Source organism: Macaca fascicularis, chromosome 6 (assembly GCF_037993035.2).
Source record: "Macaca fascicularis isolate 582-1 chromosome 6, T2T-MFA8v1.1".
NCBI classification, from domain to species: domain Eukaryota; kingdom Metazoa; phylum Chordata; class Mammalia; order Primates; family Cercopithecidae; genus Macaca; species Macaca fascicularis.
The window spans coordinates 1,576,388-1,596,695 of NC_088380.1; the positions used below are offsets into that span (position 1 = coordinate 1,576,388).

Here is a 20,308-nt window from a genome sequence, read left to right on the forward strand (position 1 = left end):
TAACGACGCACCACTGGTTTTCCTTTAAAGAAATGAAAAAAGAAAACTGCAGGGGGGCTGCTTGTGGCTTCCAAACGCCGGCAGAGGCTGGAGACGGCTCTCTGGTGCTGGGTGTGGAGTGAGGCACCACCCTTGCCCTGCAGCCTGGGGCATTCAGTGGCCATGGCTCATGCCCCAGAACCAGACCTGGCCGCCAGCGACCTCGGGGAGGAGAGGCCCAAGTGGGACAACAAGGCCCAGTACTTCCTGAGCTGCATCGGGTTTGCTGTGGGGCTGGGGAACATTTGGCGGTTCCCATACCTGTGCCAGACCTATGGAGGAGGTAAGCACCAGCCTGCGTCCTGGGGCAGACCCCTTAGCAGGGGAGGCCGTCTCCACCCTGACCCGCCAGGCGCCTGCCACGCATCCCCAGTGCTTGGACAGAGTCGCTCCTCCTGGAAACCAGGGTGCACCACTGCCCACGGCAGAGTCAGTCCCCTCAGGGTCCACTGTGGTCTTCCGGGACCTCAGGGCAGCTTCACCAGTGCCCACAGCAGGGAGGGTCCACTGTGGTCTTCCGGGACCTCAGGGCAGCTTCCTGCCAGGCGTCAGGTTGAGTGGGCCCCCCGCCCGAAACACACTCCAAGCAGTGAATGTTGTCGGTTCTGTTAAGAACACACATCCGCTCTGGGTTTCCTCGCCACAGCCTTGGTGTGTCCAGACAGGTGCTCAGGAGTTCTTCCCCGAAGTTCTTTGCGGGAAGTTGGGGGCCCACCCCTCGCCTCCCTGGCTTTGGTTCTCTGGGAGAGCCCTGCAGGGAGTACCGGGATGTTCGGAACTGTCTGGGTGACTTTACCGACCCTTGGACTCACCACCCCTAGAAGTGCGTTTTTGACTGAAATGGGCTCCCGCATGCCCCGAGCCTCCCCTCACCCTGTGCCTGCTTCTCTTCATGCAGGGGTCACACTTTGCTCTCCATGTGGGGACACAGGAGGTAGGGACAGGCATGAACCACCCCTCTCAGGGAGCCAATGTACAACATCACCCATGGACACCAGAGTCGTCCCCAGGTGCCACGGGCAGGGGCTTCCCAGGCCGCAGAGTCCTCCTCAGGCCAGGCCGGGCTGCTTGGTCAGCCTGTTCCCGGGGCCTCAGCTCCTTTCCTGAGAGCCCTGCACAATTACCCCTTGTTATAAGGTTACTCCTTTAAAGGGTTTTTCCTCCTGGTTAAGACAAGATTCTCAACCTTCAGAAAATGCTGGAAATGCGGACAAACAAAAAACAAAAAGAAACACCCGTCACTGCTGCCCTCGGGGCATTGGGGTCTCAGAGGCTGGACAGTGCGTGTTGGGCCTTGGATATTCTCATCATGAAAGAGTCCCCTTGAAGGCATTTCTGAAAGCACCAAAGCCCTAAAGTAGAGGACAGAGGCGTCCCTGGCTCCCGGGGCCCTCACTGCCTGGGCTGCGGCTCAGTCTGCTAAGAGTCACTGGAGCTTGCAAGGTTGTGCGGGCAGCAGGCTTCACACAGAGCTGGAAATGCCGGCCAGCGATTTACCCGCCGACGCCTTGTTCGCCAGCGCCTTGCCCGCCAATGCCTTGCCCGCCGACGCCTTGTTTGCCAGCGCCTTGCCCGCCGATGCCTTGCCCGCCGACGCCTTGCCCACCGAAACCCAGTTACCATTGCTAAGCACCTGCAGTGTGTCAAAGTGTCTGGCACTAGCCTCCCTTAAACTCAGCTGCTCCACGCTGGGGCAAAGCTGGGGAGGCCCCCACCTGGGGTGCTGCTGAGGAGGGAGAACAGCCCTGCCCGCCAGCTGCGTGGGGACCTCAGGGCTGCTCCACTCATGAACGACTGTACCATCACCTTCCCGATGCAAGCCACCGGGTCGCACGTCATGGAACATCCAAGTTTATTTAACTTGCACGTTTCCTAAGGGCTGTGCGGTCAGCATTCTCACCCTGTGTGTGAACGTGCCCTTCACTTTGTCTCACTGTGAGGATCACTCATTGATGATTTTGAAAATAAGATATAATTAAGAAGCAGGTACTGTGCAGCTTTTAAAATTTGCATATACTCATGACTACCAAAGGCGAATATTATTTGCTCTCCCATTCATGAGTATTTAACTACATAAATGTTCTCTTCAAAGCTAAGACTTGTAAAGCAACATTGTAACAGAATGTAGCAAAACATTGCGGTAAAGATTTACAGTGATTTTATCACATCTATGACACTTCATGGCACCTGCTTTATTACATATTCGGCGCCTTTAAATCAAAGGAGCGTAGACCCATAAATGCCAAGCAATGGGCTCAGGCCAGCTGCCTGGGACACTCTAACGCTTGTTGTGGTTTAAGGCTTTAGCCCAGGAAGTTTGATGACTAAGCTGGTGGCTCTGGGCTGGCTGTGTCCACACAAGTGAGTTCACTCATCAAGCACAGCCTCCTCCCCACTACCTCCGTGTTCAGCCAGCTTCCGTATCCGGTAGGTGCTGTTGAGATCTGTGGATTCTTGCACCAAAAAACGACACTATATTAATTACCATGGCTTTTTCGTAAGTCTCGATGCCTAGTAGTAGAGCAAGGCCTTCTTTTTTATTCTTTGAAATTTTGCCAGCTGCTACTTTTCCTCTGAGCTTTACACCAGGTTTTCAATTTCCAGAAGAGATTCTTCGGCACTGCCTCAGCCCTGCGCTGCTTTCCACACTGCCTGGGGGCAGTTTCCTCCTTGACGGTTTCACCCCGAGGCAGGGCCCAGGCAGTGGGGGCCGGCACGGGAGCACCGTCTCGGTTTCCTTTCTGCCTTCCTGTGGGTCTCTCCACCATGACCCTGGGCATGTCTCTGGTCCATTCTCAGCAATCCCTGGCCTTTGCCGCTGCTCTGAGCAGAGCCTGCTTCTCCTCTGCATTTGCTCAGTGGCTGGACTGCGGCCTCTGCCTCTCGCAGCCTCGGTGCGGCGGGGTGCACATTTCTCCCGATCCTGCGTGGACGACTGGAACAGCAGCCACCTGTTCACAGCCACCTTTCCCATCTTCAGCAGACACCACTGCGTCCTCCATGCTCGTGAACGACTGCGCTAAACTTCACGTAATTGTGAAAACTAGGAGCTGCAGCCTGGGCAACATAGCGAAACCCCGTCTCCATAAAAAAAATATAAAAATTAGCCAGGCGTGCTGGCATCTACTTGTAGCCCTGGCTACCCAGGAGGCTGAGATGGGAGGATGGCTTGAGCTTAGGAGGTCGAGGCTGCAGGGAGCCATGCCTGTGCCGCCGTACTCCAGCCTGGGTGACAGAGCAAGATACTGTCTCAAAGCAAACACTCAAAAAGGAGTCGTGTAGATACTTACCATGGAGAATCAACCCTTCTTCTTTCTTCAAATTCGGAAAAAAAGCATGGACTCACTGTCTCTTCCTGCACGTTCAACGTAAAGGCTGCCCGGTGAGAGCTGGGTCCACGCAGGCCACATAAAGGCTGCCCAGTGAGAGCTGGGCCCACGCAGGCCAGGGAAAGTGCCCACCATGCTGGGCTTGGGTTGGCCAACGGAGCCACCACCCCCAGCCGCAACACTCTAGTTGGTTTTTAATTTACATTTATGCCCACGTGGCAGTCTAAATACGGCTTTAAATGCATCTGATGTGCCACAGAGTCGATGTTCCTGTTTCATGAAGATCCTAGCTATGGCCTCAATCTCATATTCACAGAAAACCCTCTCACCTCTTCTCCCCTAAACACAGCAGATTCAACTTCCCCAAACCAGTAACAGAGAGAAGCTCACTTCTCCCCAAATCTTTCCCTTTGATGATCTCATCAGGGTGGTCTCTGCCAAACTGACCTCAGCCTGGTCACCTGAGGCCCCAGCCCAGGCTCGATGGCCCTCCCCACAGAGCAGGGTCACTGGGACCCGGGGCACCTGCCGGCCTGGAGTCTGCAGTGCTCCCTGGACAGTGGATCCCACATCTGGAACCCGGAGCCCCAACCACTGTGATGTGGTGCCTACACCACCCACGTCTGTCCTCCACCCTGCCACTATGCGCCTGTGGCTGTGAAGCCCCTCCTCCGGGATGGGTGGCTGGTCACACACTGGCTGCGAGACCTCAGGTGCAGGCTGGAGGTCAGGGAGGGGAGAGGGGCTCCACGGTGCAGGTTGGGGGTGGGGGGTAGTGATGTTTTCACAGTGCAGGCTGAAGAGGGGAAAGGTAAGAGGGGCTCTCATGGTTCAGGCTGGAGATTGGGGAGGGAAGCGGGGCTCTCACAGCGCAGGCTAAAGGGAAGGGAAGAAGGGCTCTCGAGGTGCAGGCTGGAGGTGGGGGAAGAGGGACTGGCTTGGGTGTGTCCCCCATTCACACGGGAACCTGGCCTAAGAAAAGCAGGTGTAGGGACTCCCTGCCATGAGCTCCCTGGGGTGCCTGGGTTTTGTTCCCCTTTGCTCCAGGCCCTGGCCACGGCTGTCCCCACTCTCCCAGGAGGCATCTCCGGGTGTCAGGTGCCTCCACCTGAGGCTGAGTCCGTAGACTTCAGCTTCCCCTCTTCAATGCTTGTCTTTCTGCCCCTGTGTAAATGACATGGACAAGAGCCGTCCCGCCCCCACATGCTGGCCCTGGAGTCCTGTGCAGAAACCAACGGGGGTGAAGGCTCCCCTCCCGCTCTCGGGCTTCCCTGTTCCCGTGGCAATCACAGAACTTTCTCATGGTGACACAAGCCCAGAGCAAGGTTGTGCTGATGACCTGGAAACGAGCTTGTAAAAGCCGGACCCTGCCTGGCAAAGTGGAGCTGACAGGAGATGCCAGGCGTGGAGGAGCACGGCGTGGAGGAGCAGGGTGGGGAGGAGCGCGGCGTGGAGGAGCGTGGCGTGGAGGAGCATGGCGTGGAGGAGCAGAGCGTGGAGGAGCAGGGTGGGGAGGAGCAGGGTGTGAAGGAGCGTGGCGTGGAGGAGCACGGCGTGGAGGAGCAGGGTGGGGAGGAGCGCGGCGTGGAGGAGCATGGCGTGGAGGAGCAGAGCGTGGAGGAGCGTGGCGTGGAGGAGCAGAGCGGGGAGGAGCGCGGCGGGGAGGAGCAGGGTGTGAAGGAGCGCAGCGGGGAGGAGCCCGGGGTGGAGGAGAGCGGCGGAGAGGAGCGTGGCGGGGAGGAGGGGATGAGCACGGAGGGGAGGAGCATGGTGGGGAGGAGCGTGGCGGGGAGGAGCGTGGCAGGGAAGAGCATGGGCAGCCGGCACCCATGTAGGTCAGTCTTAGGGCAGAAGGCCTGAGGTCAGTGCCACCCTGGAGCCTGTCCCAGCACCTGTGCATACGCAGTTGGGGAGGAGTCAGCAGCCCTGGGCATGGAAGTGGAGCTGCACAGAGATCCGAACTCGTGCACAGAAGGTGACTCGCTCTGGGAACAGTGCAGCTGCCAGCCCGGTGAGGCCACCAGGAGGACCGAGACGCAGCACGCAGACACAGGGGCCTCCTCAGCAGCGTAGGGACGCCCACAGAACCGGAGCCCGGGAGAACCAGCATCCTCCCAGCAGGTCTTGTAGGCAACAGCTGCACTTAGAGGTCAAATTGCAGGAATCGATCATGCCCAGCTCTTTCACTGGGGCCAGGAGGGTCTGTGGACTCCACAGGAAGCCAGCCCTGATCGAATCCTCAGCACCAGGCCCTGGCACCTTGTCTGCCCCTTCCACTGCGGGTGCCCCAGGCAGAAGGCACAGCCACTCGTCTCTACTGGGTGCTTCTACTGACTTCGGGAAGTAGAGCCGGCCTGTTCCCCCTGCCCTGGGGCCCGTGGGGCCTTCATCCTGCTGTGCCTGTGGGCGACCCCATCGTGGCGCTGGATGGAGATACAGAGGCCTGAGGTGCCAGGAAGTGGGGGGACAGGTCCAGCCCTGATGCAGTTCTCAGGGCCTTGGTTGGAGACAGCACTCTTCTGCGGCATGAGTAAAGATGGTTCCAGTTCCCAGGAGAGCCGGCCAGCCGCCCCGGGATCCCCGCAGGAACAGAGCAGCCCTCCGCCCTGGGGTCCCTGTGGGAACAGAGCAGCTCGAGCCATCTGCGGCATGAAGCTCCAACAAGAGCAGCGTGAAGCCTGGGAGCCAACAGGCGGCCTCACACAAAAGCAGCCAGACCTCCTCCAGTGACGGGGGTGTTTAAAAAACATGCTCAGTCAGCACTTTATTTCTGCAAATTCATGAATTTTCTGAAAATCACGTTAATGAAAGGAGCTGTTTTCCCATGGGGAGGCTGATGGCGGAGGTTTTGAGTGTGATTCTGCCAGGCCCCTGCATGCCTCCTTCCCACAGAGACTGAGTCCCCACTGCCAGCCACAGCAGCCCCCAGGAAAATGCGGGTGCCTCTAATAATGCGGGTCCCTCAGTAAATGCAACACAGGGGTCACATTTAGACCCCAAGTCCTCGTCCAGGGCCGGCTGCCTCCTTTTGGGCCCCCTGCTCCCCTCCAGGGCCCTACCCTCTTGATCAGAGGTCTCAGCAACTGAGCCGAAATCAGAGACAGGGTTTGCAACCCGACAGTGCCCCAAGGGTGTCTCCGCCACCCAAGTGGTGCCCCCAACATTCAGGTTCCATCTGTCCCTTGAAGACCACAGGTGGCTCCCCCTGGCCTATGCCACAGTCCCTCCCTGCCCTCCAGCCTGGGCAGATACTGAGCACCCCCTCCTCACAGGGGCCTTCCTCATCCCCTACCTCATTGCACTGGTCTTTGAGGGGATCCCCATCTTCCACGTCGAGCTCGCCATCGGCCAGCGACTGCGGAAGGGCAGCGTCGGCGTGTGGACGGCCATCTCCCCGTACCTCAGTGGAGTAGGTAGGCTGCCGTCCTCCCGTGTCCTGACTGCGGCTGCCTGGGACGGGGCGGTGGGGTGGGGGCGGGTCCGTGCCTGTGGTACGCAAGTGGCCAGGCGAAGCTGGCGGGCGGGGTGGCAGGGAGCCCTTGGGTGTGTGTGAGAAGCAGCGGTGACTTGGGGAGAATCAGAAATGGAGACGGTGTGTGCCGGGACATCCCGGAAGGACCTGGAAGCAGCTGGTGTTGCCATTCACGTGTAAGGTGTGAGGGAGGCCTGGCTTTCAGTCGTGCCCCTCAGCATGTGTTATGTTTTTTGTTTTATTCTCACTGCTTCTGGGCAGAGGGAGCTGGGAGGAGCCCCGGGGCCGCCTGACATGGTCTCTGTCTGCAGGGCTGGGCTGTGTCACGCTGTCCTTGCTGATCAGCCTGTACTACAACGCCATCGTGGCGTGGGTGCTGTGGTACCTCCTCAACTCCTTCCAGCACCCGCTGCCCTGGAGCTCCTGCCCACCGGATCTCAACAGAACAGGTGAGCTGGGCACCGCCTGCTGTGTGGGTCTGGGCACGGCCGAGAGAGGCATGGGCTGCAGCGTGCCCAGCATCAGGGCAGCTGTGGGCGGTGGATGCTCACTGGGGAGGGCTGGGGAACCAGTCGCTCTGTGTGCACACACACATGCCTTGATCTCCCCAGAGGCACACATGCAGTCCAGTTCTCATGACCTCCACGCTGCCTTCTGCTTTCCTCCCAGGCCTGGACCACCGAGGTCCCCTTACAGCCGTGTGCATGGCATGGTCATGCAATGGCACTGCTGTTGTTAAATTTAAGACTTTAGGCTGGGCGCAGTGGCTCATGCCTGTTGACCCAGCACTTTGGGAGGCCGAGGTGGGCAGATCACTTGAGGTCAGGAGTTCAAGACCAGCCTGACCGATATGGTGAAAGCCCATCTCTACTCAAAATACAAAAATTAGCCAGGCATGGTGGCGGGCACCTGTAATCCCAGCTAGTCAGGAAGCTGAGACAGAACTGCTTGAACCCGGGAAATAGAGGTTGCAGATAGCCAAGATCACTCCACTGCACTCCAGACCGGGTGACAGAATGAGACTCTGCCTCAGAAAAGAAAAAAAAAAAAACAGACTTCGGGTCCAGACTTCAGCCAGGAGCTCCCTCTGGGGAGATCCTCGAGACATGAATGACAGTTATAGTTTCTTTTTTTTTTTTTCTTTTCTGGGACAGGGTCTCCCTCTATCGCCCAGGCTGGAGTGCAGTGGTGTGATCACAGCTCACTGCAACCTCCAACTCCTGGCTCAAGTGATTCTCCTACCTCCACTTCCCCAGTAGCTAGGACCACAAGCAAGTGCCTCCATACCCAGCTGATTTTATTTATGTTTTGTAGAGACGGGGTCTCAATATGTTGCCCAGGATGGTCTTGAACCCTTGGGCTCAAGTGATCCTCCTGCTTCAGCCTCCCCAAGTGCTAGGATGACAGGCGTGAGTCACTGCACTCAATTGACAGTTGTATCTTTCAATGACTTGCTCAGAAGCAACTCTGACTTTCTTTCCTTCCTCTCTCTTGCTGACTAAAACTCACGCTGGGCTGGTACTGGATGAAACCAGCCTTGGGGACCAACACTGAGTCTGCACCTGGATGCCCTGGGCCAGAGCTGGGCACTCTGGGGAGGCCAAGAGCCCTGACAGTGACATCAGCGTCCTGGCGCCTCTCTGAGGGTGGGTGGTCCTGCCAGGGTTCCTCCCAGCCACACTCCAGAAGTGGCCTCAGGACAGGCTCTCTGCAGCCCGAGTTCCAGGATGATGGTTTGTGGGTTCCAAATTCCTTCTACCTTGTCCAAGGGTTTCCTTTTGGGGTCACTTAGGCCAGCTCTTCGATTTTCAGGCAGGCCTGGAGGGGTTAAGTCCTCTCTCAATGCACACGGCAGGGCCCTATAATTGCCCTTCCCACATCTGCCCCACGCTCCCCTGAAGGAAAGTTTCCCCAGAAAAGGGCCCGGAGGGGTCAGCTCTGCCCACGCCCTTCTCTCAGTCAAGTGTGGGGCAGGCAGTGCCCACTCAGAGCTGGGCTGTGACAGTGCTCGGGTCAATGACTGGCAGGGCCTTAGAAGGGGACTTGGGGCCAAAGGACAGTGTGAAGGGAGGAGCCTTGTGACATGGGCAGTGGCCTGGTTGGGATACTGGTAATCCTCAGACTTTTCCATGAGTGCCCCCCAACATTTCCCCAGTCAAGTGTCCCAGGAATGGGCTGCAGTGGGTCCTGAGATGTCGTGGGAGCCTGCTGCTGTCAGACACTGTCTCTGGCTCCCTGCATCGGCTTGTGGCCCTGTCAAGGAGGAAGTGGGAGTCACAGGACAATCTGCCTGCCTGGCCACAGCCTCACTTTCTCCCCAGGCACCAGTCAGCCACACACTTGACACATGCAGCCACTGTCCATCCAGTGCCTCTGTGCCATCCTTGGGGGTCTGGGACGGTGGGTGGCAGGAGAAAATGAGGGGACCAGCTTTACACCATGACAGTGATGTCCAAGGGGCTGCAGGCTACCCGGGCTCAGCAGGGCTCATAAACCTTCTCAAAGTGGAGCTTCCTTTTGAGGTTCACTCAGCCTGTTCATTTTCATAGCCACGTCTGTTTCTCCATCTCAGCCCTGGGCCCAGAAAGAAGTGAAAGGGCACCTCAGCCCAAAAGGGCCGTGTTGAGAGCAGCCCAGGGAAATTGAGCTCAAGAGCCACATGGTGAGTATGCCTATGCCCCATAGCCAGCCTGTGACAGGCTCCCTGGTTGCAGGGTTCGTGGAGGAGTGCCAGGGCAGCAGCGCCGTGAGCTACTTCTGGTATCGGCAGACACTGAACATCGCAGCCGACATCAATGACAGTGGCTCCATCCAGTGGTGGCTTCTTCTCTGCTTGGCAGCCTCCTGGGCAGTCGTGTACATGTGTATCATCAGAGGCATTGAGACTACAGGGAAGGTGAGAGCTGGCAGGGCCTGACCCCCTCTCTTGCTTCCTCTGGCCCCGAGGACCCCTCCCCATCAACCTGTGTTTGCTTTGTGTCTACAAGCTCTTATGAGGGGCATAAACATTTAGGATTGCAATGTCTTCTTAGGGTATTGATCCCATTATCGCTGTGAAGCAGCCTTTTTTATCCTGGTGATATTCTTGGCTCTGAAATTGACTTTGTTTTAAAACAGCCACTCCAGATTTCTTTGGGCTATGTTAACAGAGTGTACTTTTTTCATCCTTTCTCTTTTAACCTTTTTGTGTCTTTATGTTGAAAGTGTTTTTCTTGTAGACAGCATACAATTGGATCTGGCTTTTTTAACCAATGTGAAAATCTCTGCCTTTTATTTGGGGTGTTTAGAGCATTTACATTTAATGTGATTATTGATATGGTTGGGTTTAGCTCTAACTTCAGATGTATTTCCATTTACCACATCTGTTTTTTATATTCTTGTTCCTCTCTTTCTCTAGGTATTTTTCAGGATCCCGCTCTATCTCCTTGGTTGGTTTAGCTTTAACTGTCTCTTGTTATCCTAGTAACTGCTTTAGAGGTTACAGTCCATGTCTCTAGCCTGTCATGGTCGATCACTAAGTGATCTTGGGGTATTCTATGGTCATTTAAGAATGTCATTGCATTTTATCCCATTTTTCCCTCCCAGGCTTTGCGCTATTGTTGTCATACATTTTACTTATAACATGTTATAAACAACAAATGCATTATTGTCAGTTTTGTTTTAAACAAGCAATTATCTTTCAAAGAGGCTTAAATAATGAGAAAAACTGTATGGATGTTCACCCATGTGGTTTCCATTGGAGGCAGCAGAAAGGACCAATAGAACCTGAGCCTCCTGCTTGCCTGGGCCCCTCAAGCCAGAAGAGTTCTCGTCCTGTATTCTCTGGTGTGTGCTATCATCTCTAGTCTGGTATCACACATGTGTGAATTCTTTTCAAATGATGGCACCCAGTCCACGCACCCTAGACCATGCCTCCTGACCCACGGGCCTCAGACCCAGGACCCCAGTGCCCCATGCCCTGGGCAGTGTCTCAGTGTACTGAGGTTGTCATTCCTCTTATGTGGAGGGTAGGGGTCTTCATGCTTGAGAGGACTGGAATTACTAAATTAGACAAAGCAGACAGCCAGAAATTCCAAATAATCCTATTATAAAGGTCCTTAAAAATGCATCCCAAGCTGGGCACAGTGGCTCACACCTGTAATCCCAGCACTTTGGGAGGCTAAGGTAGGCAGATCACATGAGGTCAGGAGTTCAAGACCAGCCTCGCCAACATAGTGACACCCCATGTCTACTAAAAATAAAAAAAAAATTAGCCAGCCGTGGTGTTGGGAGCCTGTAATCCCAGCTACTTTGGAGGCTGAGGCAGAAGAATCGCCTGAACCCAGACAGCACAGGTTGCAGTGAGCCGAGACTGGGCCACTGCACTCCAGCCTGGGCAAGAGAGCGAGACTCTGTCTCAAAAAAAAAAAAAAAAAAAAAATGCACCCCAGATAATTCTGCAGTCAGTCTGTGTTGGGGGAGCTGAGAAGGAGAGTGAGACAGGAGTCTCCACTTGTAGATGCTTTTCCATGTGGACACCTCGTGTGCAGACCCTTGTCCACAGCTGATGGGAGCTGGGAAATAGCTCTATGTGGGCAGAAGGGTCACAGGGTAGGTGCAGCCAGGCGAGGGCATCAGGGTGGGAGGAAGAGGACTCCAGCCACACAGTAGGGCTGAGAGCTTGAGAGAGAACAGGAGGGAGGCCGGAGAGGGGACCAAAGCAGGGAAAGGACACGGTCGGAAACGAGGGTGACCAGGAGAGAGGCAAGTGGTGGCTGGAGGCTTGGGAGAGGGAGGCCAGGGAGGGGCCACGGCTCAGACCCCTCTTCAGGGCCCAGCCCCTGTGCTCAAAGGAGGCCTGACTCTCCAGATATCCAGTGCTCGATCGGGCACAAACGTGTAAACGAATGTGCATGTGACTGTTTCTGGTGAGCCCCAAACCCTCCGAGCTTAGCCTGAGCCTGCACCCCACAATCCCCCAAGGTGCCCCCCAATCCATCCTGGTCGATCCCACGCCAGAAGCGGCTACTGTGACCACCAGAGAGGTGTCTGGAGGCTGCCTGCTTCTCTAAGGCTTGTGGACGGACCAGAGGCCATTTCAAGTCTCACCAACTCCCACCTTTTGTTTCAAGGTGATTTACTTCACAGCCTTGTTCCCTTACCTGGTCCTGACCATCTTTGTCATCAGAGGGCTGACCCTGCCGGGGGCCACACAAGGACTAATCTACTTGTTCACTCCCAAAGTAAGTGGGTCTTGGATCAAAGTTCAGGGCTTCCAGCACACACATTTCAGGGCAGTGGCCAGCAGCTCCCTTCCTTACCTGGAGGCGTGAGAGGCCAGGAGCCACACATCCAGCAGCTGTGCTGTCTGGTGGTCAGGGGTGAGGCTGGCCCAGGATGGCGCGGGGGGAGGGGGGCCTTAGGAAAGAGGTCAGGTTTGGAGTGAGCCTGGAGGAGGACCTCGATCTGGGGCAGGTGGACTTTGGCACCTGTGGGACACCAAGTGGACATGGATGTGAGGGGCCAGGGGAGGAGGGACAGGGTTCAGGGAGAGGCTGACTGGGGACCAGATGTCCCTGCTCTGGGCCTGACACCACCAAGGGCCTTGTCCAGCTGCACACACCCCCCCGGGAGCCACAGGAGCCAGTGCCCACTCCAGGAGCCTGCACGGCTTCTAGAGCATTCTGTACTATCCAAGATCGTGGCATTGCCTGCCCATTGTCCTGAGGCAGCTTCCGGGGGTTGGTGTGGGAATGGGCACCTGGGTATGGGCATGGCTGCCTGGAGTCCTAGCAGAAGACAGAGGACACCTTCCCAGGTCCCGCAGAAACAGGAAAGCCAGGCTCCGTGCATGGGATCCTTGCCCTCGGGCCTTCAAATCGCCCAGAACTGCCAGGTTAGAGAGGGCACAGTAAACATGCCCACGCAGGAGCTGCTCAAACCCATCTCCAGCCCCGAAAACCCTGCCAGCTACACTCTCAAGTGGGTCTGACAGCCACCGGCTCATTTGGCCACATCCCGGACAGGGGCCTGGCATCTGCCATGTCCAGAGCTGCCACTCCACACCTGCACACCTGCGTGGTTCTACCCTGTTCCTGGCGTCTGTACAGGTCCCACTTGCTCATGAGTGTCCCCAAAGCCGCCTTGGGAACGTTCTGGAACAGTCAGGGCCACCGGCTGGTGTGGTTTGCCTGCTGAGTGAGACGCTCTCCCTACTCGTTCCAGATGCACATTCTCCAGAACCCCCAGGTGTGGCTGGACGCAGCCACCCAGATATTCTTCTCTCTGTCCCTGGCCTTTGGAGGACACATCGCTTTCGCAAGTTACAACTCGCCCAGGTAGGCAGTCGGGCTCAGGTGTCCAGCCCGAGAAGCTTTGGGGAGATGCCCCAAGCACTTCCTGATCTCAGGATCACACTGTGGATCCCAGGGTGGCCTTGTGTGAACCTGAGATAAGAACCTCATGCCACGGCCTGGGCCCTCGCGGCAGCTCCCAGCACGTCCGGAGCCGGCTGCAGGAAGACGGCCTGGATAATCACACCCAGGAACCAGGGTGTAACTGGGCATGACACCAATCAAAATGCACATGACACATGGGGCCGTAAAAGCCTCGACGGTCACCTGAAATAGACTCAAGGCCCCTTGGTGCCGACGTGAGCGGGTGCTGCTTTTATGATGTCATAATATGCACAGAACCCAACAAAGTGCAATTCCACAGATCATAAAATGCATAGCCCAGTGCACTGTGATGAACCTGAAACAAACCTTATTTCCTGTGGCTGCCAGGATTTCTGCCCCCTTCAGAGGCAGGCAGTTTGCATGAGATGGGAGGGGCAGGTTGGTCCCTGGGCAGTGCTGCCCGCTGGTGGCCTTTAGGGAAGGAAGTGCCAGCTGGGATGCCACTGAAGTTTTAAATGTTTGTGATTGACACCTTACTTCCTTGACCTCACACTGGAGCTGAGCTTGTGTGTGTTTCTCCTTTGGAGATGATTTTCCAAAACGTCTACATTTCAGACCCTCCATGAATGCCCTGCCTCTCAGCGCCCCGTGGGCCCAAAGGCCTTGGTGGGGGTGCAATGAGCTGGGGCTGCTGGAGGAGACTGTAGGGAGGGGTCCGAGGCCATCCTGAGACTCCAGGACTGGCAGCAGCAGCCCCTGGGTCAGAGAAGGGGCATCCCAGGCGGGAGGGAGGGCCAAGGAGGGAAGCCCCCTCCTCACTTCGTCCCCTGGGTGAGGCCCAGTTACCGCCTGCAAAGCCCGTGACAAGCGTGCATTTGTGCCCAGGAATGACTGCCAGAAGGATGCGGTGGTCATCGCCCTGGTCAACAGCATGACCTCCCTGTACGCGTCCATCGCTGTCTTCTCCGTCCTGGGGTTCAAGGCAACCAATGACCATGAGCACTGCCTGGACAGGTGAGCGCAGGGGCCACGCCAGGCTCTGTGGGGCATGGCCGCCAGGCAGGTGCCTGCCGCACTGAGACTCCCATGGCATGAGGAAGGGTGGCGTGGGCACTTTTCATTTCTCTAGGGGTGTGGAGTGAATGGTGTCCCCAGAAGGTCACTTCCACCCAAACCTTCAGAATGTGACCTGGTTGGAAAAGAGTCTTTGCGGATGTAGTTAAGTAATTAAGTAGGATGGGTCCCCCTGGAGTAGGGTAGGCACTAAATCCAATAACCGGTGTCCTTATAAGAAGAGGAGACAGACACAGAGGAGGCGGCCACGTGAAGACACAGGCAGAGGTCGCAGCGCTGTGGCCACGGCCCAGGGACACCTGAAGGTGCAGAAGCTGGAAGAGGCGGGAGGAGTCTCCTGTGCAGGCTTGGGAGGGGCCACACGGGGATTTCAGACACCACAGTTCTCCAGAACGGGAGAGGATGAATTCCTGTGGTTTAAGGCACCGTTGCTGGTCGTTTGCTGTGGTCCCAGGTCGCTCATGCAGTTAGGGTGTCCCCTGCACAGGCAGCGGCCTCATCAGACTCACGGCCTTCTCAGGGCACCTGACTTGCTTGTGAACTACCTTCAGGTGGGTCCTTGAGAACCCACTGGCCAGACAGCATGTCCCTACAACATGGGGTGACTCTGACCCCACCAGGGGACGTCTGGCAGCATATGGAGACAGTTTTGGTTGGCCACACTTGTGTGAGGGGTGTGCCTGGCACCCAGTGGGTGGAGGCCGAGGATGCTGCACAGCACCCTACAGTGTCCAGGACGGCCCCACCCAGACAGTGACTGGCCCTGAGTGTCCACAGTGCTGCTGCAACTCCGTGTTCCACCCCAGCCTCCTGCGGTCGGGAGCATGGCAGCACTTCAGCACTGCACCCGACGGCGCTTTTCAACAGGGACGCCACCAAGAAAAGGCACATAGAAGTGGAAAACATGGCACTTGCAGGCCACGGAAAGGACGGTGATTTATAGGATGAGCCGGGTCAGGGAGGACGGTGATTTACAGGATGAGCCGGGTCAAGAAGGCAGAGCTGGGCTTTGTTCAGCCCCAGCCGGGGAGGTGCAAGCGACGACTCTGATTTCTGTTCACTCTTTGAATGTTGCAAATAACCACAAACGTGCACAAATATTGACTTGGGGTTACAAGCACATCTTAGTGAGCAGGCGGATAAGGACCAGCTGTGTGCACGACAGCCTGCGCCGCACAGCCCAAGCCAGCCTTGCATGCCACATGCGGCTGGAATGAGGGGAGGGAGGCCTCTATCGTCAGGATTGTTCTAGGAACAGCTGGAGCCCCAAAAAGGTGTTTGCTGGTATAGACGTGCCCTGCCGTTGGGTGACTGTGTTTGAACCTTAAGCCCTGAGGACAGAATGAGCCTTTGGCAGTGGAGACAGAAGGGCAGGCGGGTGGGCTGAAGTCACTGCCGCAAACCGTCAGAAACCCAGGTCCCTGCCTGCAGGGCGGCCCCTCAGGGCGAATCAGGACCACCCTCGAGGTGAGGAAGCTGCCACCACCTCCACCCGCTTTGCACCCATGGGGGAGTGCTCCCCGTCCAAGCCCAGGGGCTTAGAGAACAGCTTCTCCCCCAACCAGCAGTGTGCATGGAGTAAACTGTGCCCCCACCAGTGCCGCCCTGTCATAGCACAGGCGTCCACATGATCCCAACAGGGGCCGGAGGCGTCCACATGATCCCAACCGGGACTGGAGGCATCCACACGATCCCAACAGGGGCAGGAGGGGCCCAGCCCTCCCAGAGACACTGTTCTTCCCAGCACCGACCAAGGGTTTCTCTGGATGTGTTTGGGAACCGGGGCCGTCCCCTCTGTCCCCGCAGAAACATCCTCAGCCTCATCAACGAGTTTGACTTCCCAGAGCAGAGCATCTCCAGGGACGACTACCTGGCCGTCCTCATGCACCTGAACGCCACCTGGCCCAAGAGGGTGGCCCAGCTCCCCCTAAAGGTCTGCCGCCTGGAAGACTTTCTGGACAAGGTACCTGCACACCCACTGGGGTAGCCAGGCGGGGCCGTCCACAGGAGCGCCAGGGCCGTACTGGCTGTGCCTCACTGCCAAAGGCTGCAGACAGTTCCCACAGACCGAGGGCCAGGGCCTGTGAACCGAAGACCCCAGTCTGTCTTTGTCTCGGGTTGCCAGGCCTCCTGGAAAGCCCGAAACCCCGGAGGCAGCTGTGTCCTGCAGACACTATACCCAGCAGTCCTGGGGGTTGGGCTGACCCGAAAGAGTGGGCACTGCTGGTGCCCAGACCCCAGGAAAGGGGGTGACCAGCATGAGGGTCACAGTGCCAGGGCATGGCTGGAGTCCAGCCACACTCAGGGCCAGTGGATGCCTGGACCTGGGGGCACCAGGCAGGGGTGCACAGCCAGGAGGCAGGTGCGGGATGCATCTCAGGGTGCCTGACCCAAGGCATAAAAGGCCCTGCGTTCCAGGCCCAGCTGCCTGCTGTGGGTGTGGGTTATTAAAGGGGAAGGACCCTCCCCTGCAGAGATCACTGGCAGCCTGGTCTCCCAGAAGGCAGGGCCAGCCCTGAGCCACCTCAGCCCGACACTGAGCCACCTCGTGCCCTCAGCCTGGGAGAGAGTGTGTGCGTTCTGCAGGCAGGCGTGTGTGTGTGGTGGAGTGCGTGTGTGCGTGGTCCGAAGCCTGGGGCTCCATGTGTTGCAGAGTGCCTCAGGCCCGGGCCTGGCCTTCATCGTCTTCACGGAGGCCGTCCTCCACATGCCGGGGGCTCCTGCGTGGGCTGTGCTCTTCTTTGGGATGCTGTTCACCTTGGGGCTATCGACCATGTTCGGGGGCATGGAGGCAGTCATCACACCCATGCTGGACGTGGGAGTCCTGCCCAGATGGGTCCCCAAGGAGGCCCTGACTGGTGAGTGCACAGCTCGGCCGCCCTGGAGGACCCGTCCCCAGCATCCGGCCATCCACTCCCACCTGCTGTCCAGACGCCCCTCCTGGATGGAGAGCACAAGGGGCCAAGCCTGAGTTCAGGAGAAGTCTGAGCCAGGCTGCTCCTCGCTGACAGCCATCACCAGAGAGCCGAGGGTCGAGGGAGGTTCAGGGCTGCCCCTCCCCCACAGCCCCAGAGGCCAAATCCCCGATCCAGAGCAGGAAAGCAGGTCCTTCCGGCTCGTTGAGCACAGTACAGGAAAGAGACAGGCGAGGGCAGGGATGGAGGGTGGGAAGCCAAGAGAAGTCTCCAGCCCGGGTGCCCTGGCCCTCCCCGCTGTCTGTCCCAGGGCAGTTCTGCCTGACTGGCTTCCTCCTGACCCTCCCCACACTTCCGCCCCCCATCCCCTTACCCCCCACACCCCTCTCCCGCTGCCCCAGGGCTGGTCTGCCTGGCCTGCTTCCTCTTCGCCACCTGCTTCACGCTGCAGTCTGGGAACTACTGGCTGGAGATTTTCGACAATGTTGCCGCTTCCCTGAACCTGCTCATCTTGGCCTTCCTCGAGGTCGTGGGTGTCGCTTATGTTTACGGAATGAAACGGTGAGCTGCTGCCCCACGAGTGCTCCTCTGGGACCCACCAGGGTGGGAAGGGGAATGGGTGCCGGGCACAGGCACGACCCGCAACTGCCCAGACTGGTGAGAACGTTCTGCCCCAGGGAGCTGCCGAGGCACCAGAGGGTGCAGGCTGGATGCCAGTTAGGGTCTGGTCCTTAGCTTGGAGTGTGTGGACCTTCCACGGGCCATATGGAGCCTGAGCCCAGCATCTGGTGCAGGTTCTGCGATGACATTGCATGGATGACCGGGAGGCGGCCCAGCCCCTACTGGCGGCTGACCTGGAGGGTGGTCAGTCCCCTGCTGCTGCTGACCATCTTCGTGGCTTACATCACCCTCCTGTCCCAGAAGCCACTGAGCTACAGGGCTTGGAACCCCAAATACGTAGGTCCTTCCGGCGGGAACCTGGGGAGTCCTGGGACCCCTCGGGCTCGGTGTGGCCCCCATGGTGCCATCCAGTGCCCGACAACCCATGCGGTGCACATTCACGCCCCAGTGACAAGGTGGCACGGTCACTTCTGCCTGGCAAACCGGGGATGTGAACAGGACGGGCTTTGTGTGGCATCCCTGAGTGCCCGCTGGGATCAGAAATGGGATCAGGGTGACTATGGGCAAGCGCCTGGTCAGTGGAGTGAGGACCTGAGCAGTGCCCAGAGCCCAGGGACCCCACAGGGCCCTGGAGCTCCTTCTTGGGGATGTGGCTTCACCCTCCCTGCCTGTGTCCTGCCCATGTGGCGTGGGGACGGGCAGCTGGACAACCGCCCATTCCTCGTCTGTGACAAGAAAGGTCCTGCACAGACCCCTACTGCCACCCAGTGGGTCAGTTTGGCTGAGGCCATTTCCACACAAGAGCCTCCTGAGGAGGGATCGGAGTGCCAGCCACACTGTGAAAATGCCTCAGGGGCTCTGAGCAGTGCCAGCCCCTGACATACCCTGAGTCCCCACTGGTGGCCGCTCGAAACCTCTCCATGCCACCCCTTCTCGGGAATGTGGACGCCACTCCTCTCCGAACGTGTCTCGGGAATGTGGACGCCACTCCCCTCCGAACGTGTCTCGGGAATGTGGACGCCACTCCTCTCCGAACGTGTCTCGGGAGTGTGGACGCCACTCCTCTCCGAACGTGTCTCGGAAAGTCCCTCCCTAGCAGAACACCAAGGGCAGGTGAAGGAGGAGTGACCATGTATTTTTGAAGAATTTCCATGGTACCTGCAGCCAGGTGGGTGGTGCCACCAGTGTATAGGAGAGAAAACTGGGGACATGGCCTCCAACGATGCCCAGTGGGTTGAGGCCATGTAGCCCCTCTGGTTCCAGAACATGATACCTAGGCTTACCTTGGGGAGTCCCCAGCCCCAAGAGAAGCTCAGCCCAGGTTCCCAAACTCCTGGCCCAGGGGAACCGTGGTGAGTGGCCACAAGTCCTGGCCACTGCTCTGGCCGCACCTTTTCCATTCCCATCCAAGTCCGGGTGGGCAGGTGGCTCTTGCCCCTTGGATTGAGGAGCGAGGGGTCAGCCTCAGGGCCCAGGGTGGCCGGCGTCACCTAACGAGGCTGTGGTCCCGCAGGAGCTGTTCCCCGCGCGCCAGGAGAAGCTCTACCCAGGCTGGGTGCTCGCCGCCTGCGTGCTGCTGTCCTTGCTGCCCTTGCTGTGGGTCCCGGGGGTCGCGCTCGCTCAGCTGCTCACCCGGCGGAGAATGTGGAGGGACAGGGACGCGCGCCCGGACACCAACACGAGCTGAAGCCGCCAGGAGTGGGACGGGGCCAGGGCCTGCATGGGCAGGTCTGGTGGTGGGCGGGGCCCCGCCCACAGGGCCCACCCCAGTACACCAGCGACGCCGCCCAATACACCTTGATACCGCTGTGTCTGCGTGGTTACTGCTTTCCCGACGCCCGGGCAGGGCTGCAGACCTAGCCCCCAGCGCTGCTGCTTGGGGCCCGCCCCGAGGAAGGTCTTGCAGGGCCCCAGCATCCCTGGTGAGCCCGCGGCCTGGGCGTCCTGCAGCAGTTGGGGGCCCTGCACTTGGCTGGGCTGGCTCGGGGATCTTCGCAGGTGCGGGGCTCCCAGTCTCACAGCCTCTGAACCTAGCCTGACTGGTCTCTGGGGAGCAGTGGCTGCCCGGGTGGCTCAGGAGGCCGCCTGCAGCCCGGCTCCAGGTCCTGGGCGGACTGTCCCCCTACGGCTCGCAGGCAGCGGGGTACCCAGGACAGATGTTCCCTCCAGCCTGGAAGTGGGGGTCTGGGGTCTGGAGTCTGCGGTCTAGTTGACTCTTCCTAACATTTCTGAGAAACACTGTAGGTTGCCACTTTTATTTTTCCAAACTGTTGAATTGTATTAAGGAGGTACCAAAAGGCTACTGCTGTCCCGGGGCAGAGGGGCGACAGGCAGGAGCTCGAACACGTGGGGCAGTCATCTGTGCCGCAGGCGCCAAGCGCACTGTGCAGCCCCCGTCCAGCCCGCCCTGCTCCGGAGTACCCCGGCTCCACGCGCTATGGGCCTGCTTCCCTCTTCCCTCTCCCTCTGTTCCCTCCTCCC

General features: G+C 58.4%; 1 protein-coding gene across 4 annotated transcripts; it reads left to right on the top strand.

Moving 5' to 3' along the window:
* The first annotated feature begins 51 nt into the window (after positions 1–51).
* Positions 52–19,881, top strand: SLC6A18 (solute carrier family 6 member 18). 4 transcript variants are annotated; one of them, XM_065546069.2, is made up of 13 exons: positions 52–322; positions 6,641–6,781; positions 7,152–7,289; positions 9,555–9,736; positions 11,952–12,062; positions 13,045–13,157; positions 14,103–14,231; positions 15,723–15,758; positions 16,098–16,254; positions 16,945–17,149; positions 17,608–17,767; positions 18,001–18,163; positions 19,341–19,634. In XM_065546069.2, the coding sequence occupies exons 1-13, from the start codon at positions 163–165 to the stop codon at positions 19,512–19,514; spliced, it is 1,869 nt and encodes a 622-aa protein (XP_065402141.1). In that variant the 5' UTR covers positions 52–162; the 3' UTR covers positions 19,515–19,634. The 4 variants fall into 4 exon arrangements, with proteins under 4 accessions (XP_065402141.1, XP_065402140.1, XP_005556606.3 ...); XM_065546068.1 differs by lacking the exon at positions 18,001–18,163 and having other exon boundaries at positions 19,341–19,881; XM_005556549.5 differs by lacking the exon at positions 15,723–15,758.
* The last annotated feature ends 427 nt before the right edge of the window (positions 19,882–20,308 follow it).